This window comes from Panthera leo, chromosome A2 (genome assembly GCF_018350215.1).
Source record: "Panthera leo isolate Ple1 chromosome A2, P.leo_Ple1_pat1.1, whole genome shotgun sequence".
Lineage (NCBI taxonomy): Eukaryota > Metazoa > Chordata > Mammalia > Carnivora > Felidae > Panthera > Panthera leo.
The window spans coordinates 108,280,578-108,299,918 of record NC_056680.1 but is presented as its reverse complement, the minus strand read 5'-3'; the positions used below and the strand labels follow the sequence as shown (position 1 = coordinate 108,299,918).

The window sequence follows — 19,341 nt, the reverse complement described above, 5'->3', positions numbered from 1 at the left end:
GTTTTGTGTGCGTGTGCATGTGTGCATGTGTGTGTGTGTGTGTGTGTGTGTGTGTGTGCGTGTGTATGTGTGTGTGTGTGCTTAATGTGACTGGCCTGGTCATGTTAGAGTACACTTATTTCTTCTTTTATTAACTTGAAAGATCAAGAATGCTTTCCCATTCCACTAATTCTTACTTTCCTATTCACGACACTCCCAGTAAAACCCATATTTGTTGGTTATTTAAAAACAAGAACATGGGAATGCAAGCTGGTGCAGCCACTCTGGAAAGCTGTATGGAGGGTTCCTCAAAAAACTAAAAATAGAACTACCCTATGACCCACCAATTTCACTACTAGGCATTTATACACAGGATACAAGTGTGCTGTTTCGAAGGGACACATGCACCCCCCATGTTTATAGCAGCACTATCAACAATAGCCAAAGTATGGAAAGAGCCCACATGTCCATCGACGGATGAAGGGATAAAGAAGATGTGGTATATATGTGTGTATATATATACATGTATATATATATACACACACATATATATATATATATACACACACACACATACAATGGAGTATTACTCGGCAATCAAAAAGAATGAAATCTTGCCATTTGAAACTGTGTGCATGGAACTGAAGGGTATTATGCTAAGTGAAATTAGTCAGAGAAAGACAAAAATCATATGACTTCACTCATATGAGGACTTCAAGAGACAAAACAGATGAACAAAAGGGAAGGGAAACAAAAATAATATAAAAACAGGGAGGGGGACAAAATAGAAGAGACTCATAAATATGGAGAACAAACTGAGGGTTACTGGAGGGGTTGTGGGAGGGGAGATGGGCTAAATGGATAAGGGGCATTAGGGAATCTACTCCAGAAATCATCGTTGCACTCTATGCTAACTAATTTGGATGTAAATTTAAAAAAATAAAAAATAAAATTAAAAAAAAGAGCCAGGCAAGGAAAACAAACAAACAAACAAAGAAACAAGAACAAAATTTTCCTCTATGTCCCACCCCCAAGAAACTGTATTTGCCCATTTAGCAATTCGAACATGAGAAAATACTTCTAAACTCATTGATTTCTCTACTTTCTCTGTTTTGCCTTATCAGGCCTGGGACTTTCCTTTCCTCCTCCACCACTGCCACCAGCTGTGGACTTTGCTGAGGGAGTTTAGTATTTTTAGTCCCGATATGTAATTAGAGTGTCATTCAAAGTGTGTTACTTCTCTTCCAGTAATCCTCAGAGTCAACTCATGCTGCCTCCACCCATTATTCAGACTAGCCATCTCTGCTACCAGGCGTTCTCCACTCCTCTCCCCTCCCCCCTAGCTCCATCTGGAGCTCTCTGTGTTCTCATTTAGGTTTGGGCTACAGGACCTTCTGGGATGGTTTGTAGGCTGAATCTGGTTTGAAACATATCATAACAGAAATTCTCTTTCTCTCTGAAATGTGAGTCATCCCTGGGTAGTTTCATGGTTCTTGTATCACTGTGCTTTTCCCTCAGTCATTTGTAGAACTCCCTTCACACTTTCCTACGTACTTATAAATGAGAATTTATTTTCCTTAGTAAACTTTCCATATATCATTCTGGAAGTGTGTTTTGAATTTCAGCCTATCCTAGAAAATAAAACATTTTACTAAGATGTGTTTAGTTGTGTGTGTGTGTGTGTGTGTGTGTGTGTGTTCTCAGTAATCCTTCCTAAGACTGACTCAGTGACCCTATTCAATCAGGAAGACTTAAGTCTAGTGATAGTAATTCTGGCCCCAGATTATACACTGCCCCCCCTGCCCGCCCCCAGCATATATTTTCTGTAGTGATAGTACTGTTTTATTTGTATTTACTCAGAATTTATAAATTAAATACCAGTAAAACTAAATATTTGTTTTGGTTATAAGTATATACATCACTCTAATATAAATTATTAGCAGATTATTTAAAATAAAATATCAAAATAATGTAAGCACTACCTAAAATGTAAAAAAGATTAATGCTGAAAATATTATTATTTTGTCCTTCTTACAAAGATGGAATCTCAAGAAGCCTCTCTATTCCTGTGACTGTGTCATTGATACATAGCTGGTATTTTTAATGTACCAATATTGCCAACTGCTCACAGGGACTGTCCTGACTCTATTAGTTGAGAGGCTGATGAGAACACATAGTAACAAGCTAATTCTCTATTTATCGGACTTTTTCCTCTTCAACTTTTTCTCTGTCGATTTTAAGGTTTTTAGGAGGTAATTTTAGAACTTTTTTTGTTTTTTTAAGTAGCAATACCCATCTTTTTATTGAAGCTGGATATAGACTGCCTTTTAAGGAAGGATTGTAGTTTGCCTTCATCTTGTCTGGTTTCTTTCTGCACAGTTGTAAATTTCCACATGCGGTGACCAGTGTTAATTTTGATGCCGACATGTTCATGTCCTGCTTGTACATTTGCTTGATGGACTGTTTCTGTCTTTCCCTCCGTGAATATTGTGGAGGTAGAGATGATCATTTGCTAAACAGAGCACCTCATGTTTCTAATATATCCTATTACTGTTTGACATCCCCTCAAGGTACATATATTGGAGCTTTCTGAATAAAAGAAAGAAAGAGGGAGAGAGAGAGAAAGAAACAAACACACAAACAAACAAGCAAACCCTGGTGTTTGGGTACTTAAGAACAGCACTGAATACCAAAAAGGAGATTGTGGTCACTGCTAAAATTTCCCTTCAAATCAGGGACATGTTCTTCTATCATTTGTTTAATCTTTAAGTCTCGATCCATTTCTCTTTTTCTTTCTGGGACTTGTGTTATTTTTCACTACTACGTTTCTCGATCTGCCCTTCAGCTCTCGTCTCTTCCATAATGATTACCATTTCATAATTTTTCTGTTTGGAGACATTTCATCTACTTCATCTTCTGCATTGCTATTTTAGTCCTCACTACTATACTGGGTTACCTGTTTGAGTTTGTGTGTTAATTTTAAAGTTTTGAATCTTTCTGCAATCCGCGAGACTTCACATTTTGTACTCGATCTGCTTGATTTGAGTGTTCTCGTTTGGTGATTAGGGGTATGGTTTGGTGCTGGTTTGGGTCAGTGGTCGTGGTTGTAAGTGCACTTCCCACGAAAGAAGCCATCTGGTGGAGGCAGCACATAGTCTTCATGTTGCTGGATCCCTGCAGGAACTTTGCTCTGTATCTCCTAGGCAGCGAGGTAAAGCTGGAGGGTTGTGGAGCAGTGAAGAGAAGGGCCACTATCTCTATACCCGTGGGCCCACGGTCAACAAACTGGAAGATATTTTGTCCTCACTCAAGCAGACGCTGCCAGGACCATGCATAAGCTGGGCAGGGGCCACCCAGACCACTCTCCCGGAGCCCTGGTGCCCTGGGCCCACTTCCCAGGACTTTCTGCTGCTGGTCCCTCCCACCTCAGCAGGCAGAGAAGAGGAAGAAGTCTCTCCTCCAGAGATCCCGGAAGAGTCTGCACCTACAGCTGTGCCCTGCGAGGTTCTGGCTGCTTGCCCAGAGTGGCCTCTTCCCCGCCCCAGAGAGTTAGTGGTGAGGGAGCCTGGGAAGGAGAGGCAACAGGAACACACATTCAGGCTACCAGCTTCTCCAGGGACAGTTTTGGTTTCATAGAACCAGTTTTACCTCTAGAGATGGCTTAGAGAAGTGGCATAGGGATCTATAAGAAGCTGTAGAGCGGATTCCAGGCTGCACCGGCAAAAGCTTTTCCTCTAATTATATTCACAAAGAGGCCAAGCTTTTCTCAAATTCAAGGGAAGGGGAGATAACAACAACAACAACAACAATAATAATAATAATCTATATAGAGTGAATTTACATTCTGTGTGAAGAAAGCCAGATGTGATTAGGGAAGAATGACCATCATTTCTGTAAGGGTGGAAGAAGAGACATTTAAATAGAATAAAAAACAAACAACTTTTAATCTTTTTTTTTTTAATGTTTTATTTATTTGTTTTTGAGAGAGAGAGAGAGCACAAGCAGGGGAAGGATAGAGAGAGAAAGGGAGACACAGAATCTGAACCAGGCTCCAGACTCCCAAGTGGTCAGCTCAGAGCCAGATGCAGGGCTTGAACTCACGAATTGCAAGATCATGCAACACCCGGTTGCCCCCAAAACAACTTTTAAAAAATATTTAGGGTCAATTATAAATTGAACTCCCCCCCCCCTTTTTTTTTGTAGTCTCCATAATCTTCCTATGTACTGTGCATTGTGTCTTTATAAGGAGATTGTGTCTTGACCTCACAAAACATGCTTATAAATGTTCCTCAAAACATTTTACCTCTCCTTCTCCTCTTCTACTCTCTTTTCTTGAAAATGAAAGACATTAATGCATGGTTACTTCACAAGAACACAGCAACATACTTAATAAAAAATTGGAAAATGTCCTATTTTGAATAATAAAATAACAGATTTCCTATTTTTCTGTTAAAAGGTCAACATGATTGTGTGACTATAATCAACAATTTCTTTCCCCGAGAGAGACTGGATTATTACACGAAACCCCAGGGACTGGATAAAGAGCCAAAACTGCCTCCAAAATTGGCAGGCCCACTGCACAAAATTATTACCACGACAAATCTTCATCCTGTCAAGGTAGCATAGTGTTTTTTATCTTTGCTTTTCATTTAAATATTGCTTCGGAGTTGAAACTTCTCTTGGTTATATAAGATCATTGGGCTTTGCCAGTGTAGAGCTTGTGATGGAGCTCTGTTGTTCATTTGGAACAGTGAAGGAGTGTTCTTGGTTTAAACCTGAGAGTGAGGGACACAGGCTAGGGCAGGAGGAGAAGCTAGGCAAGGAGGTGGGTTCAGCTGAAGCATACTTTCCACCTCATCTCACGGCAGCTCTGGACTGTTAATGGTTCCAGAGGGGCAAGGGAGTCAGGCTTTTGTATCACTCAGTTGCCAGTGCCGGAAACTTGTTCCCAGAGGGAAAGGACAGCCTCCCAGCTACTGCCAAGGACAATGGCTTCCTATGGATGAAGGCAGTTCCCTGGAGAAGGAGGCAGCTCTGAGCCCATTGCAGCCAGCACACCCAGGAACTGAGGCTTAGTACACAGGCTGCTAAAAGGACCTCAGTGGGGCACCAACAGCATCTATTACAGTAAAGATCCTTCCAGGAAATGTTCTGAAATATAATCATGAGCACATTTTTTTAAAAAATATTTTTATTTTATTTTTTTGAGAGAGAGACAGAGTGTGAGTTGGGGAGGGGCAGAGAGAGAGGGAGACACAGAATCCCAAGCAGGCTCCAGGCTCTGAGCTGTCAGCACAGAGCCTGACACAGGGCTCAAACTTACATCATGACCTGAGCTGAAGTCGGACGCTTAACCGACTGAGCCACCCAGGCGCCTCAGTCATGACCACATATTTTAATGCAAGTAGCTATTTGATGCCTTTAAATAATATAGTTCTTCCAGAATTAGTTAAATCACAATAGATTTTCAGACTCTTTAGAACAACCCAGAAGTTCACATGGCTTACCTGAGAAACTTTAAGAGCCATTCTGAACTACTGTCTCTAATATTTTCTTCATAGTTTACATACAGACTTTTTTATTTGTTTAAAAAATGCATTTTTAAATTTAATTAATTAATTTTTTCATAAATCAATCCACATGAGCATAATTTTCTCAGTGAATCATTATAGAAAACTCTGTGTGCCACAGTGATGCTGTCCTTTTTCAAATTTCAGTGATCTGTATCTTCATTTATAGCGTATAGATTTGATAGTAATTCAGAACTGTTTGGTGAGCAAGACGACAAATTGGATAAAAAATTAATAACATTAGTACAAAATGTTATTATAAATGCAGTGAATTAGATGTCCTTTAAAGTCTATTTTGGTGAATCTGTGGAACATACTGAACACCATTAAAATAAGCGGGCAGTTTGCATAAAGTAACTCTTTTAAAGACTGACACTTACCTGAAGATATAAGTTCCAAATTATATGTAATATTATTACTTTATTGATGTTTCCCTTTGCATACAGACTTTGAAGCTCAAGAAACAAACTTACAAAACATAGCTGCCATCTGCCTTCCTTCTTCAATTGTTGTACTTAATATTCTGAAAGAACCCCAGGAGGTAACACTTGTGATCCTAAGTGGGCAAAAACAGAAATTCAGCCACAAATCGTATGTTTGTATTTATGGTGGAGATTAAGTGGAACTTAGAATTTAACTTCTAGAAAATACGTAGCCCTTCTGTAACGATGGGTTTTTTTCCCTCCCAGCACACGCAGGCAAAGAGATAAGTCCCATGTAGGAGCTCCTCCTCGTCCGTGGCGCTCTTTTTCTTAGCGGTGGTGCAGGCTAGGGTAGGAAGACAAGATTTTTCCTAGGATATAGCATTTCTCCACATGGAGAATGTGTGCGGTTTTACAAGGCCCTCCAGCCTGAACATTATGGGATCTTCTGGTTTAGACTGATTTGAAGAAGTTCCCTGTATTTTTCTGATTCACTGTCTTTTATATCTGTTTCTACCCCTTGAGACTGCAGTAATCTCAATAAATGGGAATAATTGAGTCTGTGGAGTAATTTTTTTTTAGTGTTTATTTATTTTTGAGAGAGAGAGAGAGAGACAGAGCATGAGTAGGGATGGGGCAGAGAGAGAGGGAGACACAGAATTTGAAGCAGGCTCCAGGTTCCGAGCTGTCAGCACAGAGCTTGATGCAGGGCTTGAACTCACAAACCATGAGATCATGACCTGAGCCGAAGTCAGACGCTTAACCGTCCGAGCCACCCAGGCGCCCCTGTGGAGTAATTTTTGATATTTATATGTAACCCAGTCTCTTCGGGTTAAATGTTTTAGTAGTTACTGTTCTTTAATGATCTTTATTACTTTTTCTTTTTTTAAATTTTTACTTCTTCTTCTTCTTTTTTTTTTTTTTTTTTTTTTGAGAAAGAGTGCATGCCCGTGCACACGAGCACGGGAGAGGCAGAGAGAGGGGGAGAGAGAATCTTAAGCAGGCTCCACACTGACAGCATGTGCACTCTCTCTCAAAATATTTTTTTTTAAAACTAAATAAATATAAAAGTGCATACTTGAATAAATTAGAGTAAGGGTATATTTATACAGGCAATAAATTGTAAACATATATGAACTGAAATAGCCTACATTATATATTTTTTAGTACATTTGGTCTTAAAAGAGATTATTCTGTAATTATAATACCTTCCTTCAAACCACACCTTGCTTTTTGTAGCTATAAATGATCTATTCACTTGGAAACCTCCCCGCCCACTTTGAATAAAAGTTGTGCAGTTGCTATCGTGGTGGCTTATTTTCATTGCTTTCCCCTTTTCAAGTCAGCAGGGGTCTTCTTGAAGCGTATTATAAAAAGGTAACTAACAGCCATTGTATAGAGTTACAGACCTTTTGAAATCACAGAGAGCCTCCTTGATACACAATTCACCCTTTCACTGCGGTGCACTTAACATAGCTGCCTGTGCGTCAAGGTTAAGTGGCTCCTGTAGCGATATGGATGTTTGTTTTCAACAGGGACTTGGAGAATTGTGCTGATGCTCAGAATACAGAGGTTATACAGGAGAAAAACAGAATCACAGGAAAAATGACAACAGAATTGAGCAGAGTCTCTAAATGGTCAGGAGACAGATGTACATAACTTTTTAAGGCCAGAATTGTTGGTATTTTTTTTAAAAGAAAAATAAAAAGAATTCAGAATGTCACTGTATAAACATATTCTTACATTCTTTGGGAGATGAGATATATCTGGCTTTTATGCTTAATGGAATATATTTATTCCTCCTCAGTAATTAATAATGAGATTTTCTTTATAATGGATTACTTTATAATGCTCAAAAGATTAAAGGAAGGAAACTAGTTCAAATAATATTTTTTTGTGTTTATAAAATGTTTCAGTAAGCTCATAGAGCTATGGTTATGTCTTTTTTTTTTTTTTTTTTTGAGTACGGTGGTATATATTACAAAGTAAATAAAGCCTAATATTTTCATAAAAGGAAAAAATGAATCTGGGTTCTAAGAATTTTTAAACGAGGTTTTATTTATAAGTTTAAGATCCTATGTTTTGATTATAAATGCTTCATGCAAAAATATACAACAGTTTCAAGTGAGTGCACTTGACAGTAGAAATACATGTAATTAACAAGCCTTCTCTGCCAAAAGTTAATTTTTGATACATGTTATTATGTAAGTTGTCAGCAAATTTACCAACCGGACTTCTCCTTATACTTATTTCATGAACTTTCTTTTATTATTGAGTGCTATATTTTAAGTAAAATATTATATTATATACCAATCTAGTAGTGTCAAAAATAAGTTCAAATCATATTTTAATTTCACAAGAACACTTAATCTATGTTAAATTTCTAATTAGGCTAGGCATGGGATTTATGTAAGTTAACAAATTATCTTCGTATCTGAAGAAAAGGATCTAATACATGAAATCTGCTTTCTGTGATTACTTGATATTTACATTACCCAAGATAGGTATTTAGTTGTAACAAAGGTTAGCAAATACTGACTTTTTGCTATGTGTGTACAATTGTGCCCATGTTACACATGTGTTTGCATTACTGTTATGTCCCCATGGATGTTTACATCTGTCCTGTGCAGACCTACTTCAGGTAATCTAGCCTATAACAAAGCCAGTAAAAAAAAAAAAATTAAAAAAAAAAACCAAACTCCTCATTACACTGATTTTGGACTTAATTTATATACATATATGAGAAGTGTGGGACTCATAATGCATCAAATTTGATAACTCTCTAGTATTCCTCCTTTTAAAGCTATTATTGCTTTGACCTATTCTCATTACCATAGAAGATTAGAAGCATATCATAAAAATTTCCACAGAGAAATGTAGTTAATTGGAAAGTAATACACTTTTTATTTTTAGACTGCTTCTTGTGAAAATCTCATTTCTTTATAATTAATAAGAATTAATGAGAATTATAGTACTCCTAACCATGAAATTCTAAAGCTCAGTAATGTTAGCTAAAAGTAGTGATTACTTGGTGATTTGATTCTGTATATAAAGGATATGTGAATATGCCACTTTTATCTTTGGTAGAAGTGCTTTTAACCGAGAATCTAAAATCATCTGCGTGGCGTACTAACACCCTGGTTTAGCTGGATGGCAGATCACGTGATAACTTAGATATAAAGAGCTCAAGAGATGTCACGATGCTACGGTCCTCTGTATTAGTTTCATAACTTTGATCATTGGCAGTTGGCATTCTAATTTGAATTAACATAGTAAACATATGACCCTGAGAAAGACATTATTTGGTAATCTATTGAAATCAACCCAAACTGACTGCCTAATTTTGTACATGGAAAAATCTCTCATGGAATTTCTTCTTTTTTTTTTTTTTCATGGAATTTCTAAGCTCACTGTAATTTCTTCTAGATCGTGATGCTTATAAATGAGAATCCTCTACTGGCAGAAGAAACAGCTCTGAATAAATGCTACAAGGTGATGGATTTGATTTGTGAGAAATGTATGAAGCAGAGAGACATGAATGAAGTGTTGGCTATGAAAATGCACTACATCAGCTGTATCTTTCAGAAATGCATTAACTTTTTAAAAGATGGAGAGAATAAACTGGACACTCTCATCAAAAGGTACTGGGTTTTTTTTGTTTTTTTACCATGTCATATGTAGAACATGCTCAAATGGATAATGAATTATTATGTGAAGCCTCATTATGGATTAAAACATTAAGCCATTTAGCAGCAGTCGTTACTGTTGGGCTCACATTTAGTCTGTAAGAAACGAAAGACGATGTTACAGTTAGACTGAGTGGTTATTCAGTTCTGTACTTTCTACAGTGATGCTTTTGTTATCCCCAGTTTACAGGTGAGGAATCTGAAGTTCGGAGAAGTTAAGTAGTGTGTGTAAGATGTAGAAGGTAGCCCAAGTCCAGCTTTGACGATGGGTACACCGTGCCGTAGGTTCCTGGTCCGGATTCGCCGTGGCCCTCAGTGTACCTCCGTTACTGAATCTGCGAGATCTGTGTGTTATCCTTGTTCTCTGAACCACCAGGGATCAAATTCCCTTACAGTCACACTGAGAAAAGTGAACTGTGTCAGAAGGGTGTAACTTCATGAGAATTCTCGCTCTTTGTACAAATAACTGGCATGGTAATGAGTAACTAGCTAACCTGATCATGACAGTTAGTGTGTTTTATGGCAGGGGGTGCTTTTATAAATACGGCTCGGGGCCCATAAACCTGATAAGGCCTAGCTTAGCATGCAGCTAGAAGAGCAGTTTGAATTAAGTCTGTCATCACGACTTGAAGAGACAATGAAAATCTGAAGTAGAAAAGAAGAAACTACGAAAAGTTCATGGGTTTGGCTGTGAGGAAATGCTTAGGGATCAAACTCCAGTTATTTTGTTAAAAAAATATCTTACAGCTTGCTAAGAGGCCGAGCTTCTGATGGCTTTCCGGTATACCAAGAAAAGATCATAAGAGAAAGTATCCGAAAATTTCCTTACTGTGAAGCGACACTCCTCCAGCAACTGGTGCGAAGTATTGCTCCTGTTGAAATTGTAAGCCTCCTCACGGTCACTTAGTTAACTCTACCAGTAAGACCTAATTACTGTATTTTGAACAATTAAAGGCAAGTTCTCTTTAGCATTAATTTATTGTTTATTTGATAGATAAACCAGTACAAAGTCCCACGCTAGATGAAAGGAGGAACTGATTGTCTAGGTTGACGGTTTCTGGTCGTGGGGGATGTGAAGGGATGGTCACGGGGAAGCTGGTTGTATGTCTTCATAAACAATCTCAAAGTGTGTCCCAGCTTCTGAGATTCTACCTTAATGCCTCTGATTATAAATTTTCCATACTTAACAAAATTCTGTTTTTACTTCCCAGCTGTAGGAAGTAAAATTTAACTTCATTGCCTGTTTTTTTTTTGTATTTATTTTTTAAAGTTTATTTATTTCAAGAGAGAGACAGAGAGAGAGCATGAGGAGGAGAGGCATAGAGAAAGAGGGAGTGAGAGAGAATCCCAAGCGGGCTCCTCACTGTCAGTGTTGAGCCCGATGCAGGGCTCGATCTCATGAAACGTGAAATCATGACCTGAGCTAAACTCAAGAAATGGACGCTCAACCAGTTGAGCCACCCAGATGCCCCACTATCTGTTCTTTAAATTATTTATTGCCCTTTTGTTATATATTTATTTACGTATTTCATAAGACACTCCCTGGCTTCCTTATTGTGAACAGATTTCTGTTCACCATATCTGCACTAGTCATGCTTTTATATATTTCAATCAAAGCCTCATCAGCCTTTGTCTACTTGGTAAGAAATTGGTCCTGACACTGGTCACATCCATGGCTTCCTCCCTCCCTCTGGCAATGTTGGTTCTCCTCCGCCTTCTCTAGTCTGTCCCATCCTTCTCAATGTGAAAAATAAGGACAAGTCAGGGTGCTTATTTATAAGGGTACCAGGTGCTCCTTTATACATTAGGAATTCATGTATTCAGAACCATGAGATAGGAAAGATCTGAAGAGACCAGATGATTTCATGAAGTTCATGCATTGATTTATCCCTGATCTCCATGATTTCGTGTAGAGAATTTTTACCTTTACTTTTTAATATATGTGGTTATTTGGTATTCAGACTTTTGGAAGATTAAGGTTAGCAAATTATGGGGGTGGTTCATCAATTATGAATGTGCTTTTGTTCACATATTAAACTCCACCTAACCATTAATTAAATTGATAGGGTTTATTTATTTGTATATACTCAGAACCATATCAGGGAGGCAGACCTGATATGTCACAGTGGCTCAAAAATGGATTCCCACTTTTCAACCCAATATCCTTTAATGTTTTTTAACCTTTATTTTAATTTTTTTGAGAGACAGAGACAGAGCGCAAGCCAGGAAGGGGCAGAGAGAGGGACACAGAATCCAAAGTAGGCTCCAAGCTCTGAGCTGTCAGCACAGAGCCTGATGAGGTGCTCAAACCTACAAACTGTGAGGTCATGACCTGAGCTGAAGTCAGATGCTTCACCAGCTGAGCTACCCAGGTGCTCCTCCACCCAATATTCTTTAGCCATAGAGATTATCGTACACATGCTTATGACCTCAGGGTTGCAAGGCATCAGTTGCTGTTCCGCCAAGCTCACGTTTTTATCCCATTAAGGCAGGAAGAGGAAAGGGGTCTGTAGCTAGAAAACAAGGTCTCCCAGAAACCCACTGCCTGTGCGATGTGACCACTCTTAGGTTCGCAGGTTGTCTGGGGAAATGAGTGGTTTTAGCTGATCTAAACCCTGCTGCTCTGAACAAAATTTTGCTTCTCTTAGTGAAGAAGTTGGGGGAATGGATATCAGAGAACCTACTAGCACTGCCTGCCATGTGGCGTTTTCAACATTAACAAGTGGTAGACGACATTACACGTTCAAAGGGGAACACGGCAAAACTAACAGGAGCCGAGAGTACTTTAAAAAAAGTCAAAGCAGACCAACGTGGGGTTCAACAATTCATTGTAGTTCTGTATCGTGTAATAATGTTAGAGTTTATGCAGTACAGTTATTAATGTATATCCTAGCGATCTGAGTTATTGAGAAAAGGTTTATTAATAAAGATAGTGGGGCACCTGGGTGGCTCAGTCGGTTAAGGATCCAACTCTTGACTTCGGCTCAGGTCATGATCTCGTGGTTCATGAGTTGGAGCCCTGCGTCGGGCTCTCCACTGACAGCACAGAGCTTCCTTGGGGTTCCTTCTGTCCCTCTCTCTCTGCTTCTTCTCCCCACCTCAAAATAAATAAACAGACTTAAAAAATAAAGGTAAGATAGTATGAAATGCATTTTACACTTGATCTTAGCCAAAAGGCCGAGAAGCGATATATGAAATGCATTTTAAAACATTTTTCTCTTTAAAAATTGTTGTTCTTCCAGAATTATATATTCTCTCTGGGAAACTATATTTATCTGGAATGCTGGTAGTTGTGAATGTCCCGCGTAGCCACTGTTTACTACCTAAGGGGTTTTGTTAAACTGGCAAGTTTACAAGCCTCTGAAGCAATGCTAATCTTTTCCTGTACAACGGTAACTCTCAGGGTTGCCTGCCACGTCACCTACGGCACTTTCTGCCCACGTGGGTGCCTGGGCCCTCCTGCAGAGGTTTTCATCCCCTCTGCCTCCTGTGGCTCTTGGCTTCTTCCTGTCACAAATCCCAGCAGGAAGTTTGAGGCATAGCTACATTTAAGAAGTGTTGAGTCCGCATTGTAACAGAGTATACTTTTAAAGAAGTTTGGCTTTTGTAATTGACAAAATATATTTTAACTTCTGGAAGACTAGCTAATGTCTCAGTTCTTACAGGCTGTGTTGAGTGTTTGTTTTTAAGTTGAATATCTTTCCATGAGATGAACTCTGGTACCTAAACAAATTTGTACTTAACAAAGTGGATGACAAGGTTGTGTATAACAAGAAAGTTCCTGTCCCCCCAGCAGTGACAAGAAAGGTTCCGTGACGTTGTCTAGCTGTACCATCAATTTTTTTTCTCAAGCAATAATTCACACTAATAGCCGTGCTCTTGTAACATAGGTAAAGGCTGTGTCACGTATAACCTTATTGACTTTGTCTCTTGTGTGCCTGCTTCTGGACAACATTGTTTATGGAGTATCGTCTCCGTAGTCTTCCCATGTTGATTTGATCTGATTTGATTTGATTTATCTAAAGTTGGCAAGGTGCAGCGAGAGAGGGAGAGAAAACCCAAACAGGCTCCACTCTGTCAGCACAGAGCCCAAGGTGGGGCTCGATATCATGAACCGTGAGGTCATGACCTGAGCTGAAACCAAGAGTCAGATGGGTAACCAGCCGAGCTTCCCAGGCACCCCTCCATGGTGATTTTAAAGTGTATTTTTCTCTTCTTCATGCCTACTCTAGGGTTCTGATCCCACTGCATTCTCTGTACTTACCCAAGCCATCACTGGTCAGGTGGGTTTTGTGGATGTCGAATTTTGCACAACCTGTGGAGAAAAGGGAGCAAGTAAAAGATGTTCTGTATGCAAGATGGTAAGAATGAAGTTCTTTGAAGTTCACTGATTTGGTTTAGGTTTCATATCCTAATTGATAAACTGAGTTTTAATATTCTACATACAGTGATTGACATTAGTTTTCTAATAGACTCTAATATAGTATAAATTCTATGCATCTCATCCTTTTTTTTTTTTTTTTTTTAAATTTTTAATGTTTGTTTATTTTTGAGACAGAGAGAGACAGACCATGAACAGGGGAGGGTCAGAGAGTGAGGGAGACACAGAATCTGAAACAGGCTCCGGGCTCCAAGCTGTCAGCACAGAGCCCGATGCGGGGCTCGAACCCACGGACCACGAGATCATGACCTGGACCGAAGTCGGACACTCAACCGACTGAGCCACCCAGGCGCCCCTATGCATCTCATCCTTAAAAGTAGTTCTGGGAGAGAAGTATGGGAGAAACGTAGTTCTGTGCCTTATCTTCTCTCAAACTTCCATATTGCCACAGCTTCAGTGCTGACCACCTCCAAGAAAAAGAATGCAAGAGAGTGAATACAAAAAAGATAATCCATAAGGGATTGAGGCTGGTGCAGACCTGAGAACCTAAAGTAGGACAGTTCATAGATATGCAATCTCGACTCTTCTGATGGCGGCTTAACTGCAGTCTCTCCATCATGTCTTCTATGTAAAACTACAACTCCCTTCTTACTGCCACCGATCTTTAAGCTCTCTGGACTGTATTACCCACTTCTGTCAGAAGGAACTTTGAAAGGGCATATCTAATTGGGTTCTTCTCCTCACAGATACTACCTGCAAGCATTCATCTGTGCATTCACTTTACACTATCCATTAAATCAAGTTCCTATTGTTTTTAAGGTTGAAATTCTTCAGCATATTAATAACATTCATCACATTTTGCTTTAACCTACTTCTCCGCTTCATCTCTTTTAATTACTTCTTTGGACCTTGGTTTCTTTATATGTGAAATGGGGTTAGCGTTGTAAGAATTTATTGAGACCATCTATATTGGTTAACTGTTGCTGCATATAAAACCCTCCAAAATTCAGTACTTAAAATGCAGTAATTTGCTAATTTCCCATGTTGGCGGTTGGCTGAGATGGGCTGAGAGGGGCTGGGGCACTTTTTCTCCATGTGTCTCTTATCCTCCTTAGACCAGCAGGCGGCCCGAGCCATCTCATAATGATGGCAGAAGTAAAAGAGGGCAGGTGAAAACACATGAGGTCTCCTGAAGTCTAGCCTTGAAATTGTCATGCTCTCTCATTCCTTTGGCCAAAGCAAGTCACATGGCCAAATTGTAAACTCAGTTCTTCCCTTCATTAAAAAGAACTTTGAAGTCTCATGGGAAAATGTAAACATGCAGGGAAAAATTAAGAATTGGGACCAGTGAAACAGTCTCCAGTATGTGTCATCTATTTATAAGGGCCTCGCACAATGCTTGGCATAGAATCTTACAAAACTCTAAGGTCCATTTGCACAAACTTCTTGCTGTTCCTTGAGCATATAATTCATTTCCCTTCCTCTATTTTTGTACAAGATAATCTGCCTGGAATGCTTCTTTCCCATTCCTCTGTTGACTGACTTCCTTCATTTAGAGGGAGTCACTGCTTCCTCTGTGCTCCTGTTGCTATTACTACACTTACTAGGATATAAATCATGTTGTTGAGTGTCTGCCTTCCTCCACGCTGCCCTATCCAGCTCTTTCTCAACCTACCTTCTTCTGAGATAACTATATCTCCCTTGTCATAGTACTGTATCATTTCTGACACATAGTAGGTTCTTTTTTAAAACAAATTTTTCAATTGTTTATTTATTTTTGAGAGAGAAGTAGAAAGCAAGCAGGGGAGGGGCAGAGAGAGAGGGAGACAGAGTCCCAAACAGGCTTGAACGCGGGGCTTGAACTCACAAACTGTGAGATCGTGACCTGAGCTGAAACCAAGAGTCGGACGCTTCACTGACTGAGCCACCCAGGTGTCCCCACATAGTAGGTTCTTAGTAAATCACTTGTTGGAGTCTTTGGTAGACTGTTCATTGTATATCCATTATTGTTATAAAGCATTAGCTAAAAATTACAAATCTAAATTAGTGTACCTTATGGTTTTAAAAGAAAGCATACCAAACAGCATTTTTACAGCATAGTTGTTGGTTTAGTGTTATAGTTGGAATATCATGCAGTCACAGCTCTTGAAATGAAATAAACTTAATTGTTTTCAGGTAATATACTGCGATCAAACTTGTCAGAAAACGCACTGGTTTGCACATAAGAAAATCTGTAAGAATCTAAAGGACATTTATGAAAAACAACAATTGGAAGCTGCCAAAGAAAAGAGTGAAGAGGAAAACAGTACGTATATAAAAAGCAAGCTCATGGAGAAGAGGAATGATATTATTAATATTAACACAGGGCACCAAGGGACGGAGTATTCTCTGGGGACTGAGGAAACTTGGAGTTGACCAGCATAAGAATCACACTTAAATTTGTCCCTACTTTGGGTTGCTGGGATAATGTCTAGAATATGGTTAGCCTAGAAGTCCCTGGAAAACAAAGAGGTACAGAATTTTAAGGAATAGGGTTTATTCCATATTCTACATTTGGACTCAGGAGTGTACCCTGCAACAACAGGACTTTAAGTGAGTATTCACTTATCCTCTACTCACAAAGGATTTTAAGGTCTTCGACTAAGGAAATAATTACATTTCCCCTAATGGCTACCCACAGATTTTAAGGTTGGGAACCTTTAATTTTTTAAATTAAATTACAAAGCTGTAGGTGAAATTACAGAGCAAATTTATAAATTACAGATTACATCGCAGACCTACTGTACAGATTAGGTTTCTATAAGTGTCTGGGCATAGAGTTCCCTATTATTTTTTTCTCTCCCTCCCTCGTGAAGTATATGACTCATTTTCATCAGAAACAGTGAGTTGCTTCAGCAATGGTTCACAGACCGTAGTGGAAAACAACATCCACTCTATGCCCCACCCCTGAAAATATATCATACGTTCTGGGGAGCGCATCTAGTTTGAAAAAGTGGCCCAGGTGTCTCGGATACAAAACACTTCCCCCTCCACCCCTTAAAAAGCTGTACTGCCTTTACCACTTGCTTGAGAAACACTGTTAGTAGGATTGAATGATGTGCACAAAATGAAATTTAATTTATATAAATAAATTGTTACGAGAACAGCCAGGCTTTCTGCCACGCTTTCTCGTGTCTTCTGGACCAAACTTCTGTATGCTCTGTTTGGAGGGCAGAGGATAGCAGCTGGTCTCGTACCAGACGAGCGAGAGAGTAAGACTGTCAGGAAGCATGGGAATTCCCAGTTGTGAAGCATCAGCAGGTGCCATATGCTTTTCTAAATGTCTCACGCACCTCTACTTCCCACCAGGGTAGGATAGCCTTTATTATCCCCCACTTTACAGATGAGGAAACAACCTCGTACAGGCCATCACCTACCCAAAGACATCAAGGTAATTCACAGCAAAGCTGTATTTAAATGAAGATTTTATCAGATGCCAGACAACCATTTAGATTTCAAGGCCCGGCTGTGGAGCCAGAGGCCCGGGTCCAAATTCTGGTTTGCTCCTTCACTCTGAGTTGCCAAACCCTTCTCTTCTCAGTTTCCCCATTTGTAAAAGTCATGATAATGATAATAGAGATAATTTACCTCACATGGCTATTGGGAGGATTAAATAATTTAATACACGGAAAGCACTTAGAAGAGTGACCGACATGTGGTAGGAACAACAAAATGACTTTTTTTTTTTGTTTTGGTCAGATGGCAAACTTGATGTCAATTCTAATTGTGTTAATGAAGAGCAGCCAGAGGCCGAAACGGGAACTTCCCAAGAGGATTGTAACCCCAAAGAGTCTGTAGAAGGGGAGGAAGAACGTCCTCAGAGTGAAGTTGGGTTGGAAGGCTTGCAGGATGCTCCTGCAGGTCCACAGGCATCTGAGGAGTAAAAGCCAGAGCCAGCACCAGTGTGGATGGTTCGTACCCTGGCAGGTAGCTGGAAATCTCATGCGACTGTATCCTCACTGCCTCGTGATACCTGCATGGCACCATGGCAGGATTCCATGTTTCCTAGAATAGACGCTTTCAAGCAAAGCTCTGTCTACCATGCCCTAATTTCCTTGTGCTCTCTGTACTGTCATTGGACCGATACCACAAGGGAAAAATTTTTATTTCAAACTATAGAAGAAACATTTTTATTCCCTTTCTGAGGCCAGCTTCCCTGCAATTGTTCTCAAAGCAAAATACATCCCTTAAAGAAGAAATAAAATATAGGCTGTGGGGAACAAAGGACCCAGCAGAATAGGTGTAGGAGAGAGATTTTCAGGAAGGAAGGATTTTTTAGCCACTGAGACGGGTAGTTAGATGAATCATAATTTATATGCGAGTAAGATGAATATAAATAGCATTTACAATAGTGAAGCCCTGCTTATTAAGATGCAATGAAATGAAGAAAAGTTGTATGTTACAGGATCTGTCCCAGTTCAGCCCATTGTAGTTTTATATAGGAATTATCCTGAGCAGTCTGAACTTTATATAGTTCCTGTGGTGACGTTGTATATACAGTATTTGTACCTTCAGAAATGTTAAATCTCCCAGAAGGAACGAAGGCATAGCCACAGTTATCTCAGCATGTGCTTTAAAAAGGATATTTCATGAAATGTTTGATTCAATAATGGCTAAACATAGTGTGTCCGCAGTTATGAAACTAATTCACGTGCCATATTCCACTTGAAAGGCTTTTATCTTCCCGTAAGCTTTTCATGTGGCTCTTCCTGTCCAGAAACTGATTTATAACTGTCACTTTTAGAATGTCCCGGCACCGGTTTTTAGCTTACACAGTACCGAAGCAGGCTAAGGTGTGATAGCCAAAGACAGTGCCGTGTTTCAGAGTTTCTTGTGATGATTGTAAAATAAATTGTGCCTACTGTATAACCAACTCTACACCTTGTTTCCTGGTTTATTGCTGTCAAGGGGTGGGAAATATTAAAGAAATAATAGAGGACTTAATTTTAGGAATTTCAGCAAATACTAGAGAACAACGTAATAAGTATTTTAATGTGCACAAATGCAAATCACAGTGACTAAAATTCCCACCTCACTTCACTGATCACATTCTTCTATCTTGCTGGTTCTCCTCTTACACCGAATGACTTTTCTCCCAGTCCCAGTACTACACCTGCACTCCCGCTACCATGCTGTTCCCGGAGGACTTCTTGGGGGCAAATTCAGTGTGAAGGGTTAACTGGTTGGGAATCAGGCAGACTGCACCTAAACTTGCCAGTCATGACAAGCCTCCCTTCCCTTGTCAAGGCACCTCGTCTGCGCAC

At 39.5% G+C, this 19,341-nt stretch overlaps 1 protein-coding gene and 1 pseudogene across 3 annotated transcripts in view; one reads left to right on the top strand and one right to left on the bottom strand.

The window, feature by feature from the left end:
- ANKMY2 (ankyrin repeat and MYND domain containing 2) overlaps window positions 1-18,943 on the top strand; it is a 37,446-nt gene extending 18,503 nt beyond the window's left edge. For all 3 annotated transcript variants that reach the window (XM_042919463.1, XM_042919455.1, XM_042919473.1), the window contains exons 5-10: window positions 4,436-4,596; window positions 9,398-9,612; window positions 10,405-10,540; window positions 13,890-14,018; window positions 16,214-16,343; window positions 17,777-18,943. In XM_042919463.1, the coding sequence (XP_042775397.1) occupies window positions 4,436-4,596; window positions 9,398-9,612; window positions 10,405-10,540; window positions 13,890-14,018; window positions 16,214-16,343; window positions 17,777-17,961 (956 nt within the window). In that variant the 3' untranslated portion in view covers window positions 17,962-18,943. The remainder of the gene's footprint in view (window positions 1-4,435; window positions 4,597-9,397; window positions 9,613-10,404; window positions 10,541-13,889; window positions 14,019-16,213; window positions 16,344-17,776) is intronic.
- Window positions 12,761-12,846, bottom strand: LOC122214719 (annotated as a pseudogene).
- Window positions 18,944-19,341: the final 398 nt, after the last annotated feature.